The following is a 23,397-nucleotide window of genomic DNA, read 5'->3' as shown; positions in this document are numbered from 1 at the left end:
GTACAGACACACGGACTCCTGGAACAGACAGCTGTTACACCAGGTACAGACACAGTGACTGGAACAGACAGCTGTTACACCAGGTACAGACACACTGACTCCTGGAACAGACAGCTGCTACACCAGGTACAGACACACTGACTCCTGGAACAGACAGCTGTTACACCAGGTACAGACACACTGACTCCTGGAACAGACAGCTGTTACACCAGATACAGACACACTGACTCCTGGAACAGACAGCTGCTACACCAGGTACAGACACACTGACTCCTGGAACAGACAGCTGTTACACCAGGTACAGACACACTGACTACTGGAACAGACAGCTGTTACACCAGGTATAGACACACTGACTCCTGGAACAGACAGCTGTTACACCAGGTACAGACACACTGACTACTGGACCAGACAGCTGCTACACCAGGTACAGACACACTGACTCCTGGAACAGACAGCTGTTACACCAGGTACAGACATACTGACTCCTGGAACAGACAGCTGTTACACCAGGTACAGACACAGTGACTGGAACAGACAGCTGTTACACCAGGTACAGACACACTGACTCCTGGAACAGACAGCTGCTACACCAGGTACAGACACACTGACTCCTGGAACAGACAGCTGTTACACCAGGTACAGACACACTGACTCCTGGAACAGACAGCTGTTACACCAGATACAGACACACTGACTCCTGGAACAGACAGCTGCTACACCAGGTACAGACACACTGACTCCTGGAACAGACAGCTGTTACACCAGGTACAGACACACTGACTACTGGAACAGACAGCTGTTACACCAGGTATAGACACACTGACTCCTGGAACAGACAGCTGTTACACCAGGTACAGACACACTGACTACTGGACCAGACAGCTGCTACACCAGGTACAGACACACTGACTCCTGGAACAGACAGCTGTTACACCAGGTACAGACATACTGACTCCTGGAACAGACAGCTGTTACACCAGGTACAGACACACTGACTCCTGGAACAGACAGCTGTTACACCAGATACAGACACACTGACTCCTGGAACAGACAGCTGTTACACCAGGTACAGACACACTGACTCCTGGAACAGACAGCTGTTACACCAGGTACAGACACACTGACTCCTGGAACAGACAGATGTTACACCAGGTACAGACACACTGACTCCTGGAACAGACAGCTGTTACACCAGGTACAGACACACTGACTCCTGGAACAGACAGCTGTTACACCAGGTACAGACACACTGACTCCTGGAACAGACCGCTGTTACACCAGGTACAGACACACTGACTCCTGGAACAGACAGCTGTTACACCAGGTACAGACACACTGACTCCTGGAACAGACAGCTGTTACACCAGGTACAGACACACTGACTCCTGGAACAGACAGCTGTTACACCAGGTACAGACCAACTGACTCCTGGAACAGACAGCTGTTACACCAGGTACAGACACACTGACTCCTGGAACAGACAGCTGCTACACCAGGTACAGACACACTGACTCCTGGAACAGACAGCTGTTACACCAGGTACAGACACACTGACTCCTGGAACAGACAGCTGTTACACCAGGTACAGACACACTGACTCCTGGACCAGACAGCTGTTACACCAGGTACAGACACACTGACTCCTGGACCAGACAGCTGTTACACCAGGTACAGACACACTGACTCCTGGACCAGACAGCTGTTACACCAGGTACAGACACACTGACTCCTGGAACAGACAGCTGTTACACCAGGTACAGACACACTGACTCCTGGAACAGACAGCTGCTACACCAGGTACAGACACAGTGACTCCTGGAACAGACAGCTGCTACACCAGGTACAGACACACTGACTCCTGGAACAGACAGCTGTTACACCAGGTACAGACACACTGACTCCTGGACCAGACAGCTGTTACACCAGGTACAGACACACTGACTCCTGGACCAGACAGCTGTTACACCAGGTACAGACACACTGACTCCTGGAACAGACAGCTGTTACACCAGGTACAGACACACTGACTCCTGGACCAGACAGCTGTTACACCAGGTACAGACACACTGACTCCTGGAACAGACAGCTGTTACACCAGGTACAGACACACTGACTCCTGGAACAGACAGCTGCTACACCAGGTACAGACACACTGACTGGAACAGACAGCTGTTACACCAGGTACAGACACACTGACTCCTGGAACAGACAGCTGTTAAACCAGGTACAGACACACTGACTCCTGGAACAGACAGCTGCTACACCAGGTACAGACACACTGACTCCTGGAACAGACAGCTGTTACACCAGGTACAGACACACTGACTCCTGGACCAGACAGCTGTTACACCAGGTACAGACACACTGACTCCTGGACCAGACAGCTGTTACACCAGGTACAGACACACTGACTCCTGGACCAGACAGCTGTTACACCAGGTACAGACACACTGACTCCTGGAACAGACAGCTGTTACACCAGGTACAGACACACTGACTCCTGGAACAGACAGCTGCTACACCAGGTACAGACACAGTGACTCCTGGAACAGACAGCTGCTACACCAGGTACAGACACACTGACTCCTGGAACAGACAGCTGTTACACCAGGTACAGACACACTGACTCCTGGACCAGACAGCTGTTACACCAGGTACAGACACACTGACTCCTGGACCAGACAGCTGTTACACCAGGTACAGACACACTGACTCCTGGAACAGACAGCTGTTACACCAGGTACAGACACACTGACTCCTGGACCAGACAGCTGTTACACCAGGTACAGACACACTGACTCCTGGACCAGACAGCTGTTACACCAGGTACAGACACACTGACTCCTGGAACAGACAGCTGTTACACCAGGTACAGACACACTGACTCCTGGACCAGACAGCTGTTACACCAGGTACAGACACACTGACTCCTGGAACAGACAGCTGTTACACCAGGTACAGACACACTGACTCCTGGAACAGACAGCTGTTACACCAGGTACAGACACACTGACTCCTGGAACAGACAGCTGTTACACCAGGTACAGACACACTGACTCCTGGAACAGACAGCTGCTACACCAGGTACAGACACACTGACTGGAACAGACAGCTGTTACACCAGGTACAGACACACTGACTGGAACAGACAGCTGTTACACCAGGTACAGACACACTGACTACTGGAACAGACAGCTGCTACACCAGGTACAGACACACTGACTCCTGGAACAGACAGCTGTTACACCAGGTACAGACACACTGACTCCTGGAACAGACAGCTGCTACACCAGGTACAGACACACTGACTGGAACAGACAGCTGTTACACCAGGTACAGACACACTGACTACTGGAACAGACAGCTGCTACACCAGGTACAGACACACTGACTCCTGGAACAGACAGCTGCTACACCAGGTACAGACACACTGACTCCTGGAACAGACAGCTGCTACACCAGGTACAGACACACTGACTCCTGGAACAGACAGCTGTTACACCAGGTACAGACACACTGACTCCTGGAACAGACAGCTGTTACACCAGGTACAGACACACTGACTCCTGGAACAGACAGCTGCTACACCAGGTACAGACACACTGACTCCTGGAACAGACAGCTGTTACACCAGGTACAGACACACTGACTACTGAACAGACAGCTGTTACACCAGGTACAGACACAGTGACTCAGTGAGTGTCCGTGACTCTGAGACTCCCTTTGTCACTTTAAATGGGAAAACAATAGTTTGCAAAGTTGAACAAAACGTACCTTTAGTTTCAGAAGTTTTAACAATTAGCCGATGAACATTTGACGAAAACACATTTAGTTGAGGAAGAGTGCAGATGTAAAATTTGGTAACAGAATGACAGTAAAATCGGTGATGTGTTATGTGACCACGTTTTGCCGAAAACCTTCAATATCTGCTCCAAATTAAGATAAATCACAACTGGGTGTCAGCTATGACGTGTGTTTATCAATTAGTAATTGATAAAGCATAATTGTAATTAGTTAAAACACTAACTCAGTTCGTAGGTCTACCTTCAGTTGTTCCTTCTGTGAACGTTCATGATCCTCCCTCACGAGGGAGAGAAAATAAATTATTAAATATCTTAAAGAGGGTTTACGGTAACAGAATAACAGAGACACTAGGCAATATTTTATACTTATAGAAGTCAAATAATTTCATAAAAACGAAATATAAATGTTGATATTAGTTGACAGGGGCCTTTACTTCAAAAACGTTGTGTTTTGATTGTTTTCTAGTAGTTTGTTTAAGACTTTTTCTGCTCGATGTTTTCTGTGTGACCAGAAATCAAAGACTTTGCTTTTTCCAATTTTTTTAAGATGGGAAAATGGTTGACAAACATATCTATGCCTTAATTTCCCCATAATCTAAACTCTTATCTTTCATTTAACTCCACATTGTATACGCTCCTATAAACTTCACACGTTGGTCCTTCTACAGTGACGTGACCCACCTCTCTTCTGACCTGCCTCATTCACACGTTGGTCCTTCTACAGTGACGTGACTCACTTCTCTTCTGACCTGCCTCATTTACACGTTGGTCCTTCTACAGTGACGTGACCCACCTCTCTTCTGACCTGCCTCATTTTACACTTTCCACCAAGTCGGCTTGGAACAAAAAGGTTTAATAGCGAACGTCCACACATCTCTGCATCTGCGGGACACTTTTCAAGGGAAAAGGAAGTGGAAGGTGGACTTAGTAGGAGGGTCAGGGGGAACTAGTTCAACGTCCAAAATGTCTTGGCGAAGCTCATTTTTGTACGGATTACTTTTTTTGTTGTGTATTGACACTCACTTACGTTTGCCGTACGTTACCTTCTCAAACTGTTAGCTAACGTTACCTCCTCAAACTGTTAGCTAACGTTACCTCCTCAAACTGTTAGCTAACGTTACCTTCTCAAACTGTTAGCTAACGTTACCTTCTCAAACTGTTAGCTAACGTTACCTTCTCAAACTGTTAGCTAACGTTACCTTCTCAAACTGTTAGCTAACGTTACCTCCTCAAACTGTTAGCTAACGTTACCTTCTCAAACTGTTAGCTAACGTTACCTCCTCAAACTGTTAGCTAACGTTAGCCATGAACGTTCACTAACATTGGACACAAAATATAAAATGGATTGTATCATCTGGTTGTCAACTAACGTTCGCTAATGTTTGTCTGGTTGTCAGCTGACTCTTGACAAATTTTGTCCCTTGTTGTCCCCCAGTACTGTCTCCGTTACCGAGTCGGAATCATCACCTTCCACAGAGCCAATCAGAACTCTCCGCCCCTGCTGAATCTCCGGGGTCTACCCCTGCTGCTACGGACGAATCAGGCGCTCCGAGACGCCTCTGTGATGTCACGTTCGCCCCTCCTTCACCTGACGCGGGCTGATACGGACCGTGGACCTCTCCCCGGTGACGACTGGACCACATTCACCTCCAACCACTCCACCTACCAGGCTGTTGTCCAGGCACGGCCCAGGGAGGGAGGCCCCGGAGTGGGCAGCGGAGATAATCCAGTCCCTGGTTTCAGTCGGGGCCTACAGGCTACGGTGGTGCTGGATGTGGGGCTGTTTGACGGGGTTCAGAGGGTCGTCTTCGGACACGGCCTGGGATACTGGCTACACAGGCTCCTATTGGTGGACGCTATCACTTACCTCACGGACGGGAAGTTGTCGTTGGGGTTGGAGCGTCACATCCTGGTGGATATCGACGACATCTTTGTTGGGAAGGAAGGAACACGCATGAACACCAAGGATGTAAAGGTAGAAGGAAACGGTGGCGGGGGGGGGGCTCCATGAACACCAAGGACGGGGGGGCTCCATGAACACCAAGGAAGTTAAGGTAGGAGGAAACGGGGGGGGGGGGGGCTCCATGAACACCAAGGATGTTAAGGTAGGAGGAAACGGTGGGGGGGGGGGGGCTCTGCAGTGTGTCTGAGACCAGGACCTTTCTGCTCACTGCAGCAACGCTGACACCACACAGCTGGGGAGAAAGGTGTGTGTGTGTGTGTGTGTGTGTGTGTGTGTGTGTGTGTGTGTGTGTGTGTGTGTGTGTGTGTGTGTGTGTGTGTGTGTGTGTGTGTGTGTGTGTGTGTGTGTGTGTGTGTGTGTGTGTGTGTGTGTGTGTGTGTGTGTGTGTGTGTGTGTGTGTGTGTGTGTTTGCTTAGCTCTGTAGATTAGAATGTCACTACCTGTCAGTGTTTGACATCTTTCCTATAATGCATCAGAAAGATAACCTGAACATCTAGGACCTTGGAGAGAGAGAGAGAGGAGAGAGAGAGAGAGAGGGAGAGAAGGAGGTGAGGGAGGGGGGACAGACACAGAGAGAGAGAGAGAGAGAGAGAGAGAGAGAGAGAGAGAGAGAGAGAGAGAGAGAGAGGAGAGAGAGAGACAGAATGAGGTGAGGGAGAGGGGGACAGACACACAGAGAGAGAGAGAAAGAGAGAGGGAGAGAGAGAGAGAGAGAGAGAGGGGGACAGACACAGAGAGAGAGAGAGAGAGAGAGAGAGAGAGAGAGAGAGAGAGAGAGAGAGAGAGAGAGAGAGAGAGAGAGAGAGAGAGAGAGAGAGAGAGAGAGAGAGAGAGGAGGTGAGGAGAGGGGGACAGACACAGAGAGAGAGAGAGATAAGGAGAAGGAGGTGAGGAATGGGGGACAGACACAGAGAGAGAAGGAGAGATTATACTAGCCGTCCCAACACCTCAGACAGGGGGAGAGAAGGTAGAGAGAGATAGAGGGGGGAGAGAAGGGACAGAAAAGGAGGAAGATGGGGATAGGGTAGAGATTGAAAGAGATACAGAAAGAGAGAGACAGATGGAGAAAGAAGGAGAGACAGACTGAGAGAAAGAGACTTAGAGACAGAGAAAGAGAGATAGAGAGAGAGACGGGGGATAGATGGAGAGAGGAGAGACAGACTGAGAGACAGAGAAAGAGAGATAGAGAGAGAGACGGGGGATAGATGGAGAGAGGAGAGACAGAGAAAGAGAGATAGAGAGAGAGAGAGATAGAGAGACGGGGATAGATGGAGAGAGGAGAGACAGAGAAAGAGAGATAGAGAGAGAGAGAGATATGATGAGAGAGATGCAGAATTCTGCAAAAATATCCTCCGTGTACAACGTAGAACACCAAATAATGCATGCAGAGCAGAATTAGGCCGATACCCACTAATTATCAAAATCCAGAAAAGAGCCGTTAAATTCTACAACCACCTAAAAGGAAGCGATTCCCAAACCTTCCATAACAAAGCCATCACCTACAGAGAGATGAACCTGGAGAAGAGTCCCCTAAGCAAGCTGGTCCTAGGGCTCTGTTCACAAACACAAACACACCCCACAGAGCCCCAGGACAACAGCACAATTAGACCCAACCAAATCATGAGAAAACAAAAAGATAATTACTTGACACATTGGAAAGAATTAACAAAAAAACAGAGCAAACTAGAATGCTATTTGGCCCTAAACAGAGAGTACACAGTGGCAGAATACCTGACCACTGTGACTGACCCAAACTTAAGGAAAGCTTTGACTATGTACAGACTCAGTGAGCATAGCCTTGCTATTGAGAAAGGCCGCCGTAGGCAGACATGGCTCTCAAGAGAAGACAGGCTATGTGCACACTGCCCACAAAATGAGGTGGAAACTGAGCTGCACTTCCTAACCTCCTGCCCAATGTATGACCATATTAGAGAGACATATTTCCCTCAGATTACACAGATCCACAAAGAATTCGAAAACAAATCCAATTTTGATAAACTCCCATATCTACTGGGTGAAATTCCACAGTGTGCCATCACAGCAGCAAGATTTGTGACCTGTTGCCACAAGAAAAGGGCAACCAGTGAAGAACAAACACCACTGTAAATACAACCCATATTTATGTTTATTTATTTTAACTTGTGTGCTTTAACCATTTGTACATTGTTACAACACTGCATATATATAATATGACATTTGTAATGTCTTTATTGTTTTGAAACTTCTGTATGTGTAATGTTTACTGTTCATTTTTATTGTTTATTTGACTTTTGTATATTACCTACCTCACTTGCTTTGGCAATGTTAACACATGTTTCCCATGCCAATAAAGCCCCTTGAATTGAATTGAATTGAATTGAGATAGAGAGACGGGGATAGATGGAGAGAGGAGAGACAGAGAAAGAGAGATAGAGAGAGAGAGAGATAGAGAGACGGGGATAGATGGAGAGAGGAGAGACAGAGAAAGAGAGATAGAGAGAGAGAGAGATAGAGAGACGGGGATAGATGGAGAGAGGAGAGACAGAGAAAGAGAGATAGAGAGAGAGAGAGATAGAGAGACGGGGATAGATGGAGAGAGGAGAGACAGAGAAAGAGAGATAGAGAGAGAGAGAGATAGAGAGACGGGGATAGATGGAGAGAGGAGAGACAGAGAAAGAGAGATAGAGAGAGAGAGAGATAGAGAGACGGGGATAGATGGAGAGAGGAGAGACAGAGAAAGAGAGATAGAGAGAGAGAGAGATAGAGAGACGGGGATAGATGGAGAGAGGAGAGACAGAGAAAGAGAGATAGAGAGAGAGAGAGATAGAGAGACGGGGATAGATGGAGAGAGGAGAGACAGAGAAAGAGAGATAGAGAGAGAGAGAGATAGAGAGACGGGGATAGATGGAGAGAGGAGAGACAGAGAAAGAGAGATAGAGAGAGAGAGAGATAGAGAGACGGGGATAGATGGAGAGAGGAGAGACAGAGAAAGAGAGATAGAGAGAGAGAGAGATAGAGAGACGGGGATAGATGGAGAGAGGAGAGACAGAGAAAGAGAGATAGAGAGAGAGAGAGATAGAGAGACGGGGATAGATGGAGAGAGGAGAGACAGAGAAAGAGAGATAGAGAGAGAGAGAGATAGAGAGACGGGGATAGATGGAGAGAGGAGAGACAGAGAAAGAGAGATAGAGAGAGAGAGAGATAGAGAGACGGGGATAGATGGAGAGAGGAGAGACAGAGAAAGAGAGATAGAGAGAGAGAGAGATAGAGAGACGGGGATAGATGGAGAGAGGAGAGACAGAGAAAGAGAGATAGAGAGAGAGAGAGATAGAGAGACGGGGATAGATGGAGAGAGGAGAGACAGAGAAAGAGAGATAGAGAGAGAGAGAGATAGAGAGACGGGGATAGATGGAGAGAGGAGAGACAGAGAAAGAGAGATAGAGAGAGAGAGAGATAGAGAGACGGGGATAGATGGAGAGAGGAGAGACAGAGAAAGAGAGATAGAGAGAGAGAGAGATAGAGAGACGGGGATAGATGGAGAGAGGAGAGACAGAGAAAGAGAGATAGAGAGAGAGAGAGATAGAGAGACGGGGATAGATGGAGAGAGGAGAGACAGAGAAAGAGAGATAGAGAGAGAGAGAGATAGAGAGACGGGGATAGATGGAGAGAGGAGAGACAGAGAAAGAGAGATAGAGAGAGAGAGAGATAGAGAGACGGGGATAGATGGAGAGAGGAGAGACAGAGAAAGAGAGATAGAGAGAGAGAGAGATAGAGAGACGGGGATAGATGGAGAGAGGAGAGACAGAGAAAGAGAGATAGAGAGAGAGAGAGATAGAGAGACGGGGATAGATGGAGAGAGGAGAGACAGAGAAAGAGAGATAGAGAGAGAGAGAGATAGAGAGACGGGGATAGATGGAGAGAGGAGAGACAGAGAAAGAGAGATAGAGAGAGAGAGAGATAGAGAGACGGGGATAGATGGAGAGAGGAGAGACAGAGAAAGAGAGATAGAGAGAGAGAGAGATAGAGAGACGGGGATAGATGGAGAGAGGAGAGACAGAGAAAGAGAGATAGAGAGAGAGAGAGATAGAGAGACGGGGATAGATGGAGAGAGGAGAGACAGAGAAAGAGAGATAGAGAGAGAGAGAGATAGAGAGACGGGGATAGATGGAGAGAGGAGAGACAGAGAAAGAGAGATAGAGAGAGAGAGAGATAGAGAGACGGGGATAGATGGAGAGAGGAGAGACAGAGAAAGAGAGATAGAGAGAGAGAGAGATAGAGAGACGGGGATAGATGGAGAGAGGAGAGACAGAGAAAGAGAGATAGAGAGAGAGAGAGATAGAGAGACGGGGATAGATGGAGAGAGGAGAGACAGAGAAAGAGAGATAGAGAGAGAGAGAGATAGAGAGACGGGAGTAGATGGAGAGAGGAGAGACAGAGAAAGAGAGATAGAGAGAGAGAGAGATAGAGAGACGGGGATAGATGGAGAGAGGAGAGACAGAGAAAGAGAGATAGAGAGAGAGAGAGATAGAGAGACGGGGAATGATACAGTCATTCCTTCCTGCTGCTCCTTTAAAATTAAAACAGTTCTCTTCAGAGAATTTGACATTTTCACAGAGGGATTGAGAGAGGGGGAGGAGAAATAGTCGTGGAGAGGGAAATGGAATGAGAGGAGAAGGAGAATGAGAGAGAGGGCAAAGATGGAGGAATTTAACTATCCATATTATTGATATAATTTGAAAGGAAACACTTTAAAGTTTGTCGAAATGTAAAATTAATGTAGGAAAATATAACACATTAGATCTAACACACTCTGACATTTAGAACACTCAGACATTTAGAACACTCAGACATTTAGAACACTCAGACATTTAGAACACACAGACATTTAGAACACTCAGACATTTAGAACACTCAGACATTTAGAACACTCAACATTTAGAACACTCAGAATTTAGAACACACAGACATTTAGAACACTCACATTTAGAACACTCAGACATTTATAACACTCAGAACATTTAGAACACTCAGACCATTTAGACCACTCAGACATTTAGAACACTCAGAACATTTAGAACACTCAGAACATTTAGAACACTCTGACATTTAGAACACTCAGAACATTTAGAACACTCAGACATTTATAACACTCAGACATTTATAACACTCAGACATTTAGAACACTCAGAACATTTAGAACACTCAGACATTTATAACACTCAGACATTTATAACACTCAGACATTTATAACACTCAGACATTTATAACACACAGACATTTAGAACACTCAGAACAGTTAGAACACTCAGAACATTTATAACACTCAGACATTTAGAACACTCAGACATTTAGAACACTCAGAACATTTAGAACAATCTGAACATTTAGAACACTCAGACATTTAGAACACTCAGACATTTAGAACACTCAACATTTAGAACACTCAGAACAGTTAGAACACTCAGACCATTTAGAACACTCAGACATTTAGAACACTCAGAACATTTAGAACACTCAGACATTTAGAACACTCAGACATTTAGAACACTCAGAACATTTAGAACACTCAGACATTTATAACACTCAGACATTTAGAACACTCAGACATTTAGAACACTCAACATTTAGAACACTCAGAACATTTAGAACACACAGACATTTAGAACACTTAGACATTTAGAACACTCAACATTTAGAACACTCAGACATTTAGAACACACAGACATTTAGAACACACAGACATTTAGAACACTCAACATTTATAACACTCAGAACATTTATAACACTCAGACATTTAGAACACTCAGACATTTAGAACACTCAGACATTTAGAACACTCAGACATTTAGAACACTCAGACATTTAGAACACTCAGAACATTTAGAACACTCAGACATTTATAACACTCAGACATTTAGAACACTCAGAACATTTATAACACTCAGACATTTAGAACACACAGACATTTAGAACACTCAGAACAGTTAGATCACTCAGACATTTAGAACACTCAGACATTTAGAACACTCAGAACATTTATAACACTCAGACATTTAGAACACTCAGACATTTAGAACACTCAGAACATTTAGAACAATCTGAACATTTAGAACACTCAGACATTTAGAACACTCAGACATTTAGAACACTCAACATTTAGAACACTCAGAACAGTTAGAACACTCAGACCATTTAGAACACTCAGACATTTAGAACACTCAGACATTTAGAACACTCAGACATTTAGAACACTCAGACATTTAGAACACTCAGACATTTAGAACACTCAGACATTTAGAACACTCAGACATTTAGAACACTCAGACATTTAGAACACTCAGACATTTAGAACACTCAGAACATTTAGAACACACAGACATTTAGAACACTCAGACATTTAGAACACTCAACATTTAGAACACTCAGACATTTAGAACACACAGACATTTAGAACACACAGACATTTAGAACACTCAACATTTAGAACACTCAGAACATTTATAACACTCAGACATTTAGAACACTCAGACATTTAGAACACTCAGAACATTTAGAACACTCAGACATTTAGAACACTCAGACATTTAGAACACTCAGACATTTAGAACACTCAGAACATTTATAACACTCAGACATTTAGAACACTCAGAACATTTATAACACTCAGACATTTAGAACACTCAGACATTTAGAACACTCAGAACATTTAGAACACTCAGACATTTAGAACACTCAGACATTTAGAACACTCAGACATTTAGAACACTCAGACATTTAGAACACTCAGACATTTAGAACACACAGACATTTAGAACACTCAGACATTTAGAACACTCAGACATTTAGAACACTCAACATTTAGAACACTCAGAACATTTAGAATAGATCACAGAACAAATGGAACACAACTCTCTCCCTCTTTCTCCAGGCCCTCCTGGACACTCAGAACCAGCTGAGATCTCAAATCACCAACTTCACCTTTAATCTGGGCTTCTCTGGGAAGTTCTACCACACAGGTACAGTACTGTCAGAACCAGCCATTTAACTACTAACAGAACCAGTCATTTAACTACTAACAGAACCAATTATATAACTACTGCCAGAACCAGTCAGAACCAGTCATATTACTACCGACAGAACCAGTCAGAACCAGTCATATAACTACTGTCAGAACCAGTCATATAACTACTGACAGAACCAGTCATATAACTACTGACAGAACCAGTCAGAACCAGTCATATAACTACTGTCAGAACCAGTCAGAACCAGTCCTATAACTACTGACAGAACCAGTCATATAACTACTGACAGAACCAGTCATATAACTACTGACAGAACCAGTCATATAACTACTGTCAGAACCAGTCAGAACCAGTCATATAACTACTGTCAGAACCAGTCATATAACTACTGTCAGAACCAGTCAGAACCAGTCATATACCTACTGTCAGAACCAGTCAGAACCAGTCATATAACTACTAACAGAACCAGTCATTTAACTACTGTCAGAACCAGTCATATAACTACTGTCAGAACCAGTCATATAACTAATGTCAGAACCAGTCAGAACCAGTCATTTAACTACTAACAGAACCAGTCATATAACTACTGTCAGAACCAGTCATATAACTACTGACAGAACCAGTCATATAACTACTGACAGAACCAGTCAGAACCAGGCACATAACTACTGACAGAACCAGTCATATAACTACTGTCAGAACCAGTCAGAACCAGTCCTATAACTACTGACAGAACCAGTCAGAACCAGTCCTATAACTACTGACAGAACCAGTCAGAACCAGTCATATAACTACTGACAGAACCAGTCCTATAACTACTGACAGAACCAGTCATATAACTACTGACAGAACCAGTCAGAACCAGTCCTATAACTACTGACAGAACCAGTCAGAACCAGTCATATAACTACTGACAGAACCAGTCCTATAACTACTGTCAGAACCAGTCAGAACTAGTCATATAACTACTAACAGAACCAGTCATATAACTACTGTCAGAACCAGTCCTATAACTACTGACAGAACCAGTAAGAACCAGTCAGAACCAGTCATATAACTACTGACAGAACCAGTCAGAACCAGTCAGAACCAGTCATATAACTACTGTCAGAACCAGTCATATAACTACTAACAGAACCAGTCATATAACTACTGTCAGAACCAGTCAGAACCAGTCATATAACTACTGTCAGAACCAGTCATATAACTACTGTCAGAACCAGTCCTATAACTACTCTGTGTTGGTTTCCAGGTACAGAGGAAGAGGATGAGGGTGACGATGTGCTGCTCGGTTCTGTATCAGAGTTCTGGTGGTTCCCTCACATGTACAGCCACATGCAGCCACACCTCTTCAACAACCTCACCTCTCTGCTGGAGCAGATGGTACTCAACAAGGACTTCGCTCTGGTGAGACACACACACACACACACACACACACACACACACAAACACAAACACAAACACACAGCCTGGTGTGAATATTACTCGTCTTATTCAGACTTCAACAGCTTTTTGTTGTCATTTTCAAACAGAATAAAACTCATTAAAAGCCACCGTTATGTGATTCTTCCTTTAGTCTCTCTCTCTCTCTCTCTCTCTCTCTCTCTCTCTCTCTCTCTCTCTCTCTCTCTCTCTCTCTCTCTCTCTCTCTCTCTCTCTCTCTCTCTCTCTCTCTCTCCCCCCCTGTAGGAGCATGGTGTTCCAGTAGACCAGGGTTATGCTGTTGCTCCTCACCATTCAGGAGTCTACCCTGTTCATCTCTCTCTCCTGTAGGAGCATGGTGACCAGGGTTATGCTGTTGCTCCTCACCATTCAGGAGTCTACCCTGTTCATCTCTCTCTCCTGTAGGAGCATGGTGTTCCAGTAGACCAGGGTTATGCTGTTGCTCCTCACCATTCAGGAGTCTACCCTGTCCATCTCTCTCTCCTGTAGGAGCATGGTGTTCCAGTAGACCAGGGTTATGCTGTTGCTCCTCACCATTCAGGAGTCTACCCTGTTCATCTCTGTCTCCTGTAGGAGCATGGTGTTCCAGTAGACCAGGGTTATGCTGTTGCTCCTCACCATTCAGGAGTCTACCCTGTTCATCTCTCTCTCCTGTAGGAGCATGGTGTTCCAGTAGACCAGGGTTATGCTGTTGCTCCTCACCATTCAGGAGTCTACCCTGTTCATCTCTCTCTCCTGTAGGAGCATGGTGTTCCAGTAGACCAGGGTTATGCTGTTGCTCCTCACCATTCAGGAGTCTACCCTGTTCATCTCTCTCTCCTGTAGGAGCATGGTGTTCCAGTAGACCAGGGTTATGCTGTTGCTCCTCACCATTCAGGAGTCTACCCTGTTCATCTCTCTCTCCTGTAGGAGCATGGTGTTCCAGTAGACCAGGGTTATGCTGTTGCTCCTCACCATTCAGGAGTCTACCCTGTTCATCTCTCTCTCCTGTAGGAGCATGGTGTTCCAGTAGACCAGGGTTATGCAGTTGCTCCTCACCATTCAGGAGTCTACCCTGTTCATCTCTCTCTCCTGTAGGAGCATGGTGTTCCAGTAGACCAGGGTTATGCTGTTGCTCCTCACCATTCCGGAGTCTACCCTGTTCATCTCCAGCTGTATGAGACCTGGAGGAAGGTGTGGGACATCAGGGTCACATCTACTGAGGAATACCCTCACCTCAAACCTGCTAGATACCGCAAAGGATTTATACACAAGGATATTATGGTGAGGAGTTTTTTTTGTCATTGGCCTACACACAATACCCCATAATCTCAAAGTGTAATTATGTTTTTCCAAATGTTTCTAAATTAATAAAAAATGAAAAAGGTGAAAATCTTGAATCAATAAGTATTCACCCCATTTGTTATAAACACCCGGAACATTTAGAACACCCAGAACATTTAGAACACCCAGAACATTTAGAACACTCGGAACACTCGGAACATTTAGAACACCCAGAACATTTAGAACACCCGGAACATTTAGAACACCCGGAACATTTAGAACACCCAGACCATTTAGAACACCCAGAACATTTAGAACACTGAAAACATTTAGAACACTCGGAACATTTAGAACACTCGGAACATTTAGAACACTCGGAACATTTAGAACACTCGGAACATTTAGAACACTCAGAACATTTAGAACACCCAGACCATTTAGAACACCCAGAACATTTAGAACACTGAAAACATTTAGAACACTCGGAACATTTAGAACACTCGGAACATTTGGAACACTCGGAACATTTGGAACACTCGGAACATTTAGAACACTCAGAACATTTAGAACACTCAGAACATTTAGAACACTCAGAACATTTAGAACACTCAGACATTTAGAACACTCAGAACATTTAGAACAATCAGACAATTAGAACACTCAGACATTTAGAACACTCAGACATTTATAACACTCACAACATTTAGAACACTCAGACATTTTGAACACTCAGAACATTTAGAACACTCTGAACATTTAGAACACTCAGACATTTAGAACACTCAGAACATTTATAACACTCAGAACATTTAGAACACTCAGACATTTAGAACACTCAGACATTTAGAACACTCAGAACATTTAGAACACTCAGACATTTAGAACACTCAGAACATTTAGAACACTCAGAACATTTAGAACACTCAGAACATTTAGAACACTCAGACATTTAGAACACTCAGAACATTTAGAACACTCAGAACATTTAGAACACTCAGAACATTTAGAACACTCAGACCATTTAGAACACTCAGACCATTTAGAACACTCAGACATTTAGAACACTCAGAACATTTAGACACTCAGAACATTTAGAACACTCAGAACATTTAGAACAATCAGACAATTAGAACACTCAGACATTTAGAACACTCAGACATTTAGAACACTCAGACATTTATGTGTGTGTGTGTGTGTGTGTGTGTGTGTGTGTGTGTGTGTGTGTGTGTGTGTGTGTGTGTGTGTGTGTGTGTGTGTGTGTGTGTGTGTGTGTGTGTGTGTGTGTGTGTGTGTGTGTGTGTGTGTGTGTGTGTGTGTGTGTGTTTTCTAGTGGACTGTTGGTTTATAACTAAAGCTGTCTGTATTTCTATACCTCTGTTATATAGATTACGTTAGAATCCCCTCCTCTCCTCTCCTCTCTTCCTCTCTCCTCCCTTAACCTCTCCTCTCCTCCCGTAACCTCTCCTCTTCTCCTCTCCTCTCCTCCCTTAACCTCTCCTCTTCTCCTCTCCTCTCCTCTCCTCCCGTAACCTCTCCTCTTCTCCTCTCCTCTCCTCCCTTAACCTCTCCTCTTCTCCTCTCCTCTCCTCTCCTCCCGTAACCTCTCCTCTTCTCCTCTCCTCTCCTCCCTTAACCTCTCCTCTTCTCCTCTCCTCTCCTCTCCTCCCGTAACCTCTCCTCTTCTCCTCTCCTCTCCTCCCTTAACCTCTCCTCTTCTCCCTTAACCTCTCCTCTCCTCCCTTAACCTCTCCTCTTCTCCCTTAACCTCTCCTCTCCTCCCTTAACCTCTCCTCTTCTCCTCTCCTCTCCTCTCCTCCCTTAACCTTTCCTCTTCTCCTCTCCTCTCCTCCCTTAACCTCTCCTCTTCTCCCTTAACCTCTCCTCTCCTCCGTTAACCTCTCCTCTCCTCCCTTAACCTCTCCTCTCCTCCCTTAACCTCTCCTCTCCTCTCCTCCGTTAACCTCTCCTCTCCTCTCCTCCGTTAACCTCTCCTCTCCTCCCTTAACCTCTCCTCTCCTCCGTTAACCTCTCCTCTCCTCCCTTAACCTCTCCTCTCCTCCCTTAACCTCTCCTCTCCTCTCCTCCGTTAACCTCTCCTCTCCTCCCTTAACCTCTCCTCTTCTCCTCTCCTCTCCTCTCCTCCCTTAACCTCTCCTCTTCTCCTCTCCTCTCCTCTCCTCCCTTAACCTCTCCTCTTCTCCTCTCCTCTCCTCCCTTAACCTCTCCTCTTCTCCTCTCCTCTCCTCCCTTAACCTCTCCTCTTTTCCTCTCCTCCTTTCCATAAAGATTCTTTTGGTTTCAATCAACGATTTTCAATCAAACAATGAGTTTCAATTGACATTTCTGTGTTTTTTTGTACGTGTCTCTCCTTGTGTGTGTGTGTGTGTGTGTGTGTGTGTGTGTGTGTGTGTGTGTGTGTGTGTGTGTGTGTGTGTGTGTGTGTGTGTGTGTGTGTGTGTGTGTGTGTGTGTGTGTGTGTGTGTGTGTGTGTGTGTGTGTGTGTGTGTGTGTGTGTGTGTAGGTGCTGCCTCGTCAGACGTGTGGGTTGTTCACACACACCATTCACTATAAGGACTATCCTGGAGGACCTAAAGAGCTGGACAACAGCATAATGGGAGGAGAACTGTTCCTCACTGTCCTGCTGAACCCAGTGAGTTAACTCCTTACTGTCCTGCTGAACCCAGTGAGTTAACTCCTTACTGTCCTGCTGAACCCAGTGAGTTAACTCCTTACTGTCCTGCTGAACCCAGTGAGTTAACTCCTTACTGTCCTGCTGAACCCAGTGAGTTAACTCCTCACTGTCCTGCTGAACCCAGTGAGTTAACTCCTTACTGTCCTGCTGAACCCAGTGAGTTAACTCCTTACTGTCCTGCTGAACCCAGTGAGTTAACTCCTTACTGTCCTGCTGAACCCAGTGAGTTAACTCCTTACTGTCCTGCTGAACCCAGTGAGTTAACTCCTTACTGTCCTGCTGAACCCAGTGAGTTAACTCCTTACTGTCCTGCTGAACCCAGTGAGTTAACTCCTTACTGTCCTACTGAACCCAGTGAGTTAACTCCTTACTGTCCTACTGAACCCAGTGAGTTAACTCCTTACTGTCCTGCTGAACCCAGTGAGTTAACTCCTTACTGTCCTGCTGAACCCAGTGAGTTAACTCCTTACTGTCCTACTGAACCCAGTGAGTTAACTCCTCACTGTCCTGCTGAACCCAGTGAGTTAACTCCTCACTGTCCTGCTGAACCCAGTGAGTTAACTCCTTACTGTCCTACTGAACCCAGTGAGTTAACTCCTTACTGTCCTACTGAACCCAGTGAGTTAACTCCTTACTGTCCTACTGAACCCAGTGAGTTAACTCCTTACTGTCCTGCTGAACCCAGTGAGTTAACTCCTTACTGTCCTACTGAACCCAGTGAGTTAACTCCTTACTGTCCTGCTGAACCCAGTGAGTTAACTCCTTACTGTCCTACTGAACCCAGTGAGTTAACTCCTTACTGTCCTGCTGAACCCAGTGAGTTAACTCCTTACTGTCCTGCTGAACCCAGTGAGTTAACTCCTTACTGTCCTGCTGAACCCAGTGAGTTAACTCCTTACTGTCCTGCTGAACCCAGTGAGTTAACTCCTTACTGTCCTACTGAACCCAGTGAGTTAACTCCTTACTGTCCTGCTGAACCCAGTGAGTTATCTCCTTACTGTCCTACTGAACCCAGTGAGTTAACTCCTTACTGTCCTGCTGAACCCAGTGAGTTAACTCCTTACTGTCCTGCTGAACCCAGTGAGTTAACTCCTTACTGTCCTACTGAACCCAGTGAGTTAACTCCTTACTGTCCTGCTGAACCCAGTGAGTTAACTCCTTACTGTCCTGCTGAACCCAGTGAGTTAACTCCTCACTGTCCTGCTGAACCCAGTGAGTTAACTCCTTACTGTCCTGCTGAACCCAGTGAGTTAACTCCTTACTGTCCTACTGAACCCAGTGAGTTAACTCCTTACTGTCCTGCTGAACCCAGTGAGTTAACTCCTTACTGTCCTGCTGAACCCAGTGAGTTAACTCCTTACTGTCCTACTGAACCCAGTGAGTTAACTCCTTACTGTCCTACTGAACCCAGTGAGTTAACTCCTTACTGTCCTGCTGAACCCAGTGAGTTAACTCCTTACTGTCCTGCTGAACCCAGTGAGTTAACTCCTTACTGTCCTGCTGAACCCAGTGAGTTAACTCCTCACTGTCCTGCTGAACCCAGTGAGTTAACTCCTTACTGTCCTACTGAACCCAGTGAGTTAACTCCTTACTGTCCTACTGAACCCAGTGAGTTAACTCCTTACTGTCCTACTGAACCCAGTGAGTTAACTCCTTACTGTCCTGCTGAACCCAGTGAGTTAACTCCTCACTGTCCTACTGAACCCAGTGAGTTAACTCCTCACTGTCCTGCTGAACCCAGTGAGTTAACTCCTTACTGTCCTGCTGAACCCAGTGAGTTAACTCCTTACTGTCCTACTGAACCCAGTGAGTTAACTCCTTACTGTCCTACTGAACCCAGTGAGTTAACTCCTCACTGTCCTGCTGAACCCAGTGAGTTAACTCCTTACTGTCCTGCTGAACCCAGTGAGTTAACTCCTTACTGTCCTGCTGAACCCAGTGAGTTAACTCCTTACTGTCCTGCTGAACCCAGTGAGTTAACTCCTTACTGTCCTACTGAACCCAGTGAGTTAACTCCTTACTGTCCTGCTGAACCCAGTGAGTTAACTCCTTACTGTCCTACTGAACCCAGTGAGTTAACTCCTTACTGTCCTGCTGAACCCAGTGAGTTAACTCCTTACTGTCCTACTGAACCCAGTGAGTTAACTCCTCACTGTCCTGCTGAACCCAGTGAGTTAACTCCTTACTGTCCTGCTGAACCCAGTGAGTTAACTCCTCACTGTCCTGCTGAACCCAGTGAGTTAACTCCTTACTGTCCTGCTGAACCCAGTGAGTTAACTCCTCACTGTCCTGCTGAACCCAGTGAGTTAACTCCTTACTGTCCTGCTGAACCCAGTGAGTTAACTCCTCACTGTCCTGCTGAACCCAGTGAGTTAACTCCTCACTGTCCTGCTGAACCCAGTGAGTTAACTCCTTACTGTCCTACTGAACCCAGTGAGTTAACTCCTTACTGTCCTGCTGAACCCAGTGAGTTAACTCCTTACTGTCCTGCTGAACCCAGTGAGTTAACTCCTCACTGTCCTGCTGAACCCAGTGAGTTAACTCCTTACTGTCCTGCTGAACCCAGTGAGTTAACTCCTTACTGTCCTACTGAACCCAGTGAGTTAACTCCTTACTGTCCTGCTGAACCCAGTGAGTTAACTCCTTACTGTCCTGCTGAACCCAGTGAGTTAACTCCTTACTGTCCTACTGAACCCAGTGAGTTAACTCCTTACTGTCCTACTGAACCCAGTGAGTTAACTCCTTACTGTCCTGCTGAACCCAGTGAGTTAACTCCTTACTGTCCTGCTGAACCCAGTGAGTTAACTCCTTACTGTCCTGCTGAACCCAGTGAGTTAACTCCTCACTGTCCTGCTGAACCCAGTGAGTTAACTCCTTACTGTCCTACTGAACCCAGTGAGTTAACTCCTTACTGTCCTACTGAACCCAGTGAGTTAACTCCTTACTGTCCTACTGAACCCAGTGAGTTAACTCCTCACTGTCCTGCTGAACCCAGTGAGTTAACTCCTTACTGTCCTGCTGAACCCAGTGAGTTAACTCCTTACTGTCCTGCTGAACCCAGTGAGTTAACTCCTCACTGTCCTGCTGAACCCAGTGAGTTAACTCCTTACTGTCCTGCTGAACCCAGTGAGTTAACTCCTTACTGTCCTGCTGAACCCAGTGAGTTAACTCCTTACTGTCCTGCTGAACCCAGTGAGTTAACTCCTTACTGTCCTACTGAACCCAGTGAGTTAACTCCTTACTGTCCTGCTGAACCCAGTGAGTTAACTCCTTACTGTCCTACTGAACCCAGTGAGTTAACTCCTTACTGTCCTACTGAACCCAGTGAGTTAACTCCTCACTGTCCTACTGAACCCAGTGAGTTAACTCCTTACTGTCCTGCTGAACCCAGTGAGTTAACTCCTTACTGTCCTACTGAACCCAGTGAGTTAACTCCTTACTGTCCTGCTGAACCCAGTGAGTTAACTCCTCACTGTCCTGCTGAACCCAGTGAGTTAACTCCTTACTGTCCTGCTGAACCCAGTGAGTTAACTCCTCACTGTCCTGCTGAACCCAGTGAGTTAACTCCTTACTGTCCTGCTGAACCCAGTGAGTTAACTCCTCACTGTCCTGCTGAACCCAGTGAGTTAACTCCTTACTGTCCTGCTGAACCCAGTGAGTTAACTCCTTACTGTCCTGCTGAACCCAGTGAGTTAACTCCTTACTGTCCTGCTGAACCCAGTGAGTTAACTCCTCACTGTCCTGCTGAACCCAGTGAGTTAACTCCTTACTGTCCTGCTGAACCCAGTGAGTTAACTCCTTACTGTCCTGCTGAACCCAGTGAGTTAACTCCTCACTGTCCTGCTGAACCCAGTGAGTTAACTCCTTACTGTCCTGCTGAACCCAGTGAGTTAACTCCTTACTGTCCTGCTGAACCCAGTGAGTTAACTCCTTACTGTCCTGCTGAACCCAGTGAGTTAACTCCTTACTGTCCTGCTGAACCCAGTGAGTTAACTCCTTACTGTCCTGCTGAACCCAGTGAGTTAACTCCTTACTGTCCTGCTGAACCCAGTGAGTTAACTCCTTACTGTCCTGCTGAACCCAGTGAGTTAACTCCTTACTGTCCTGCTGAACCCAGTGAGTTAACTCCTTACTGTCCTGCTGAACCCAGTGAGTTAACTCCTTACTGTCCTGCTGAACCCAGTGAGTTAACTCCTTACTGTCCTACTGAACCCAGTGAGTTAACTCCTTACTGTCCTGCTGAACCCAGTGAGTTAACTCCTCACTGTCCTACTGAACCCAGTGAGTTAACTCCTTACTGTCCTACTGAACCCAGTGAGTTATCTCCTCACTGTCCTGCTGAACCCAGTGAGTTAACTCCTTACTGTCCTGCTGAACCCAGTGAGTTAACTCCTTACTGTCCTGCTGAACCCAGTGAGTTAACTCCTTACTGTCCTGCTGAACCCAGTGAGTTAACTCCTTACTGTCCTACTGAACCCAGTGAGTTAACTCCTTACTGTCCTACTGAACCCAGTGAGTTAACTCCTTACTGTCCTGCTGAACCCAGTGAGTTAACTCCTTACTGTCCTGCTGAACCCAGTGAGTTAACTCCTTACTGTCCTGCTGAACCCAGTGAGTTAACTCCTCACTGTCCTGCTGAACCCAGTGAGTTAACTCCTTACTGTCCTACTGAACCCAGTGAGTTAACTCCTTACTGTCCTGCTGAACCCAGTGAGTTAACTCCTTACTGTCCTGCTGAACCCAGTGAGTTAACTCCTTACTGTCCTGCTGAACCCAGTGAGTTAACTCCTTACTGTCCTACTGAACCCAGTGAGTTAACTCCTCACTGTCCTGCTGAACCCAGTGAGTTAACTCCTCACTGTCCTGCTGAACCCAGTGAGTTAACTCCTTACTGTCCTGCTGAACCCAGTGAGTTAACTCCTCACTGTCCTGCTGAACCCAGTGAGTTAACTCCTTACTGTCCTGCTGAACCCAGTGAGTTAACTCCTTACTGTCCTGCTGAACCCAGTGAGTTAACTCCTTACTGTCCTGCTGAACCCAGTGAGTTAACTCCTTACTGTCCTACTGAACCCAGTGAGTTAACTCCTTACTGTCCTGCTGAACCCAGTGAGTTAACTCCTTACTGTCCTACTGAACCCAGTGAGTTAACTCCTCACTGTCCTGCTGAACCCAGTGAGTTAACTCCTTACTGTCCTGCTGAACCCAGTGAGTTAACTCCTTACTGTCCTG

General features: G+C 45.9%; 1 protein-coding gene across 1 annotated transcript in view; it reads left to right on the top strand.

Annotated features, from left to right (window-relative positions):
- The window catches only part of ndst3 (N-deacetylase/N-sulfotransferase (heparan glucosaminyl) 3), a 154,574-nt gene that overhangs the window by 36,746 nt on the left and 94,431 nt on the right, over positions 1-23,397 (top strand). The window contains exons 4-8 of the mRNA XM_071408621.1: positions 5,242-5,781; positions 12,677-12,764; positions 14,023-14,177; positions 15,291-15,476; positions 17,998-18,126. Of these exons, the coding sequence (XP_071264722.1) occupies positions 5,242-5,781; positions 12,677-12,764; positions 14,023-14,177; positions 15,291-15,476; positions 17,998-18,126 (1,098 nt within the window). The remainder of the gene's footprint in view (positions 1-5,241; positions 5,782-12,676; positions 12,765-14,022; positions 14,178-15,290; positions 15,477-17,997; positions 18,127-23,397) is intronic.

This window comes from Salvelinus alpinus, chromosome 6 (assembly GCF_045679555.1).
Source record: "Salvelinus alpinus chromosome 6, SLU_Salpinus.1, whole genome shotgun sequence".
Taxonomy (NCBI): domain Eukaryota; kingdom Metazoa; phylum Chordata; class Actinopteri; order Salmoniformes; family Salmonidae; genus Salvelinus; species Salvelinus alpinus.
The sequence above is the reverse complement of the archived record's forward strand: the minus strand, read 5'-3'. Positions and strand labels throughout refer to the sequence as shown.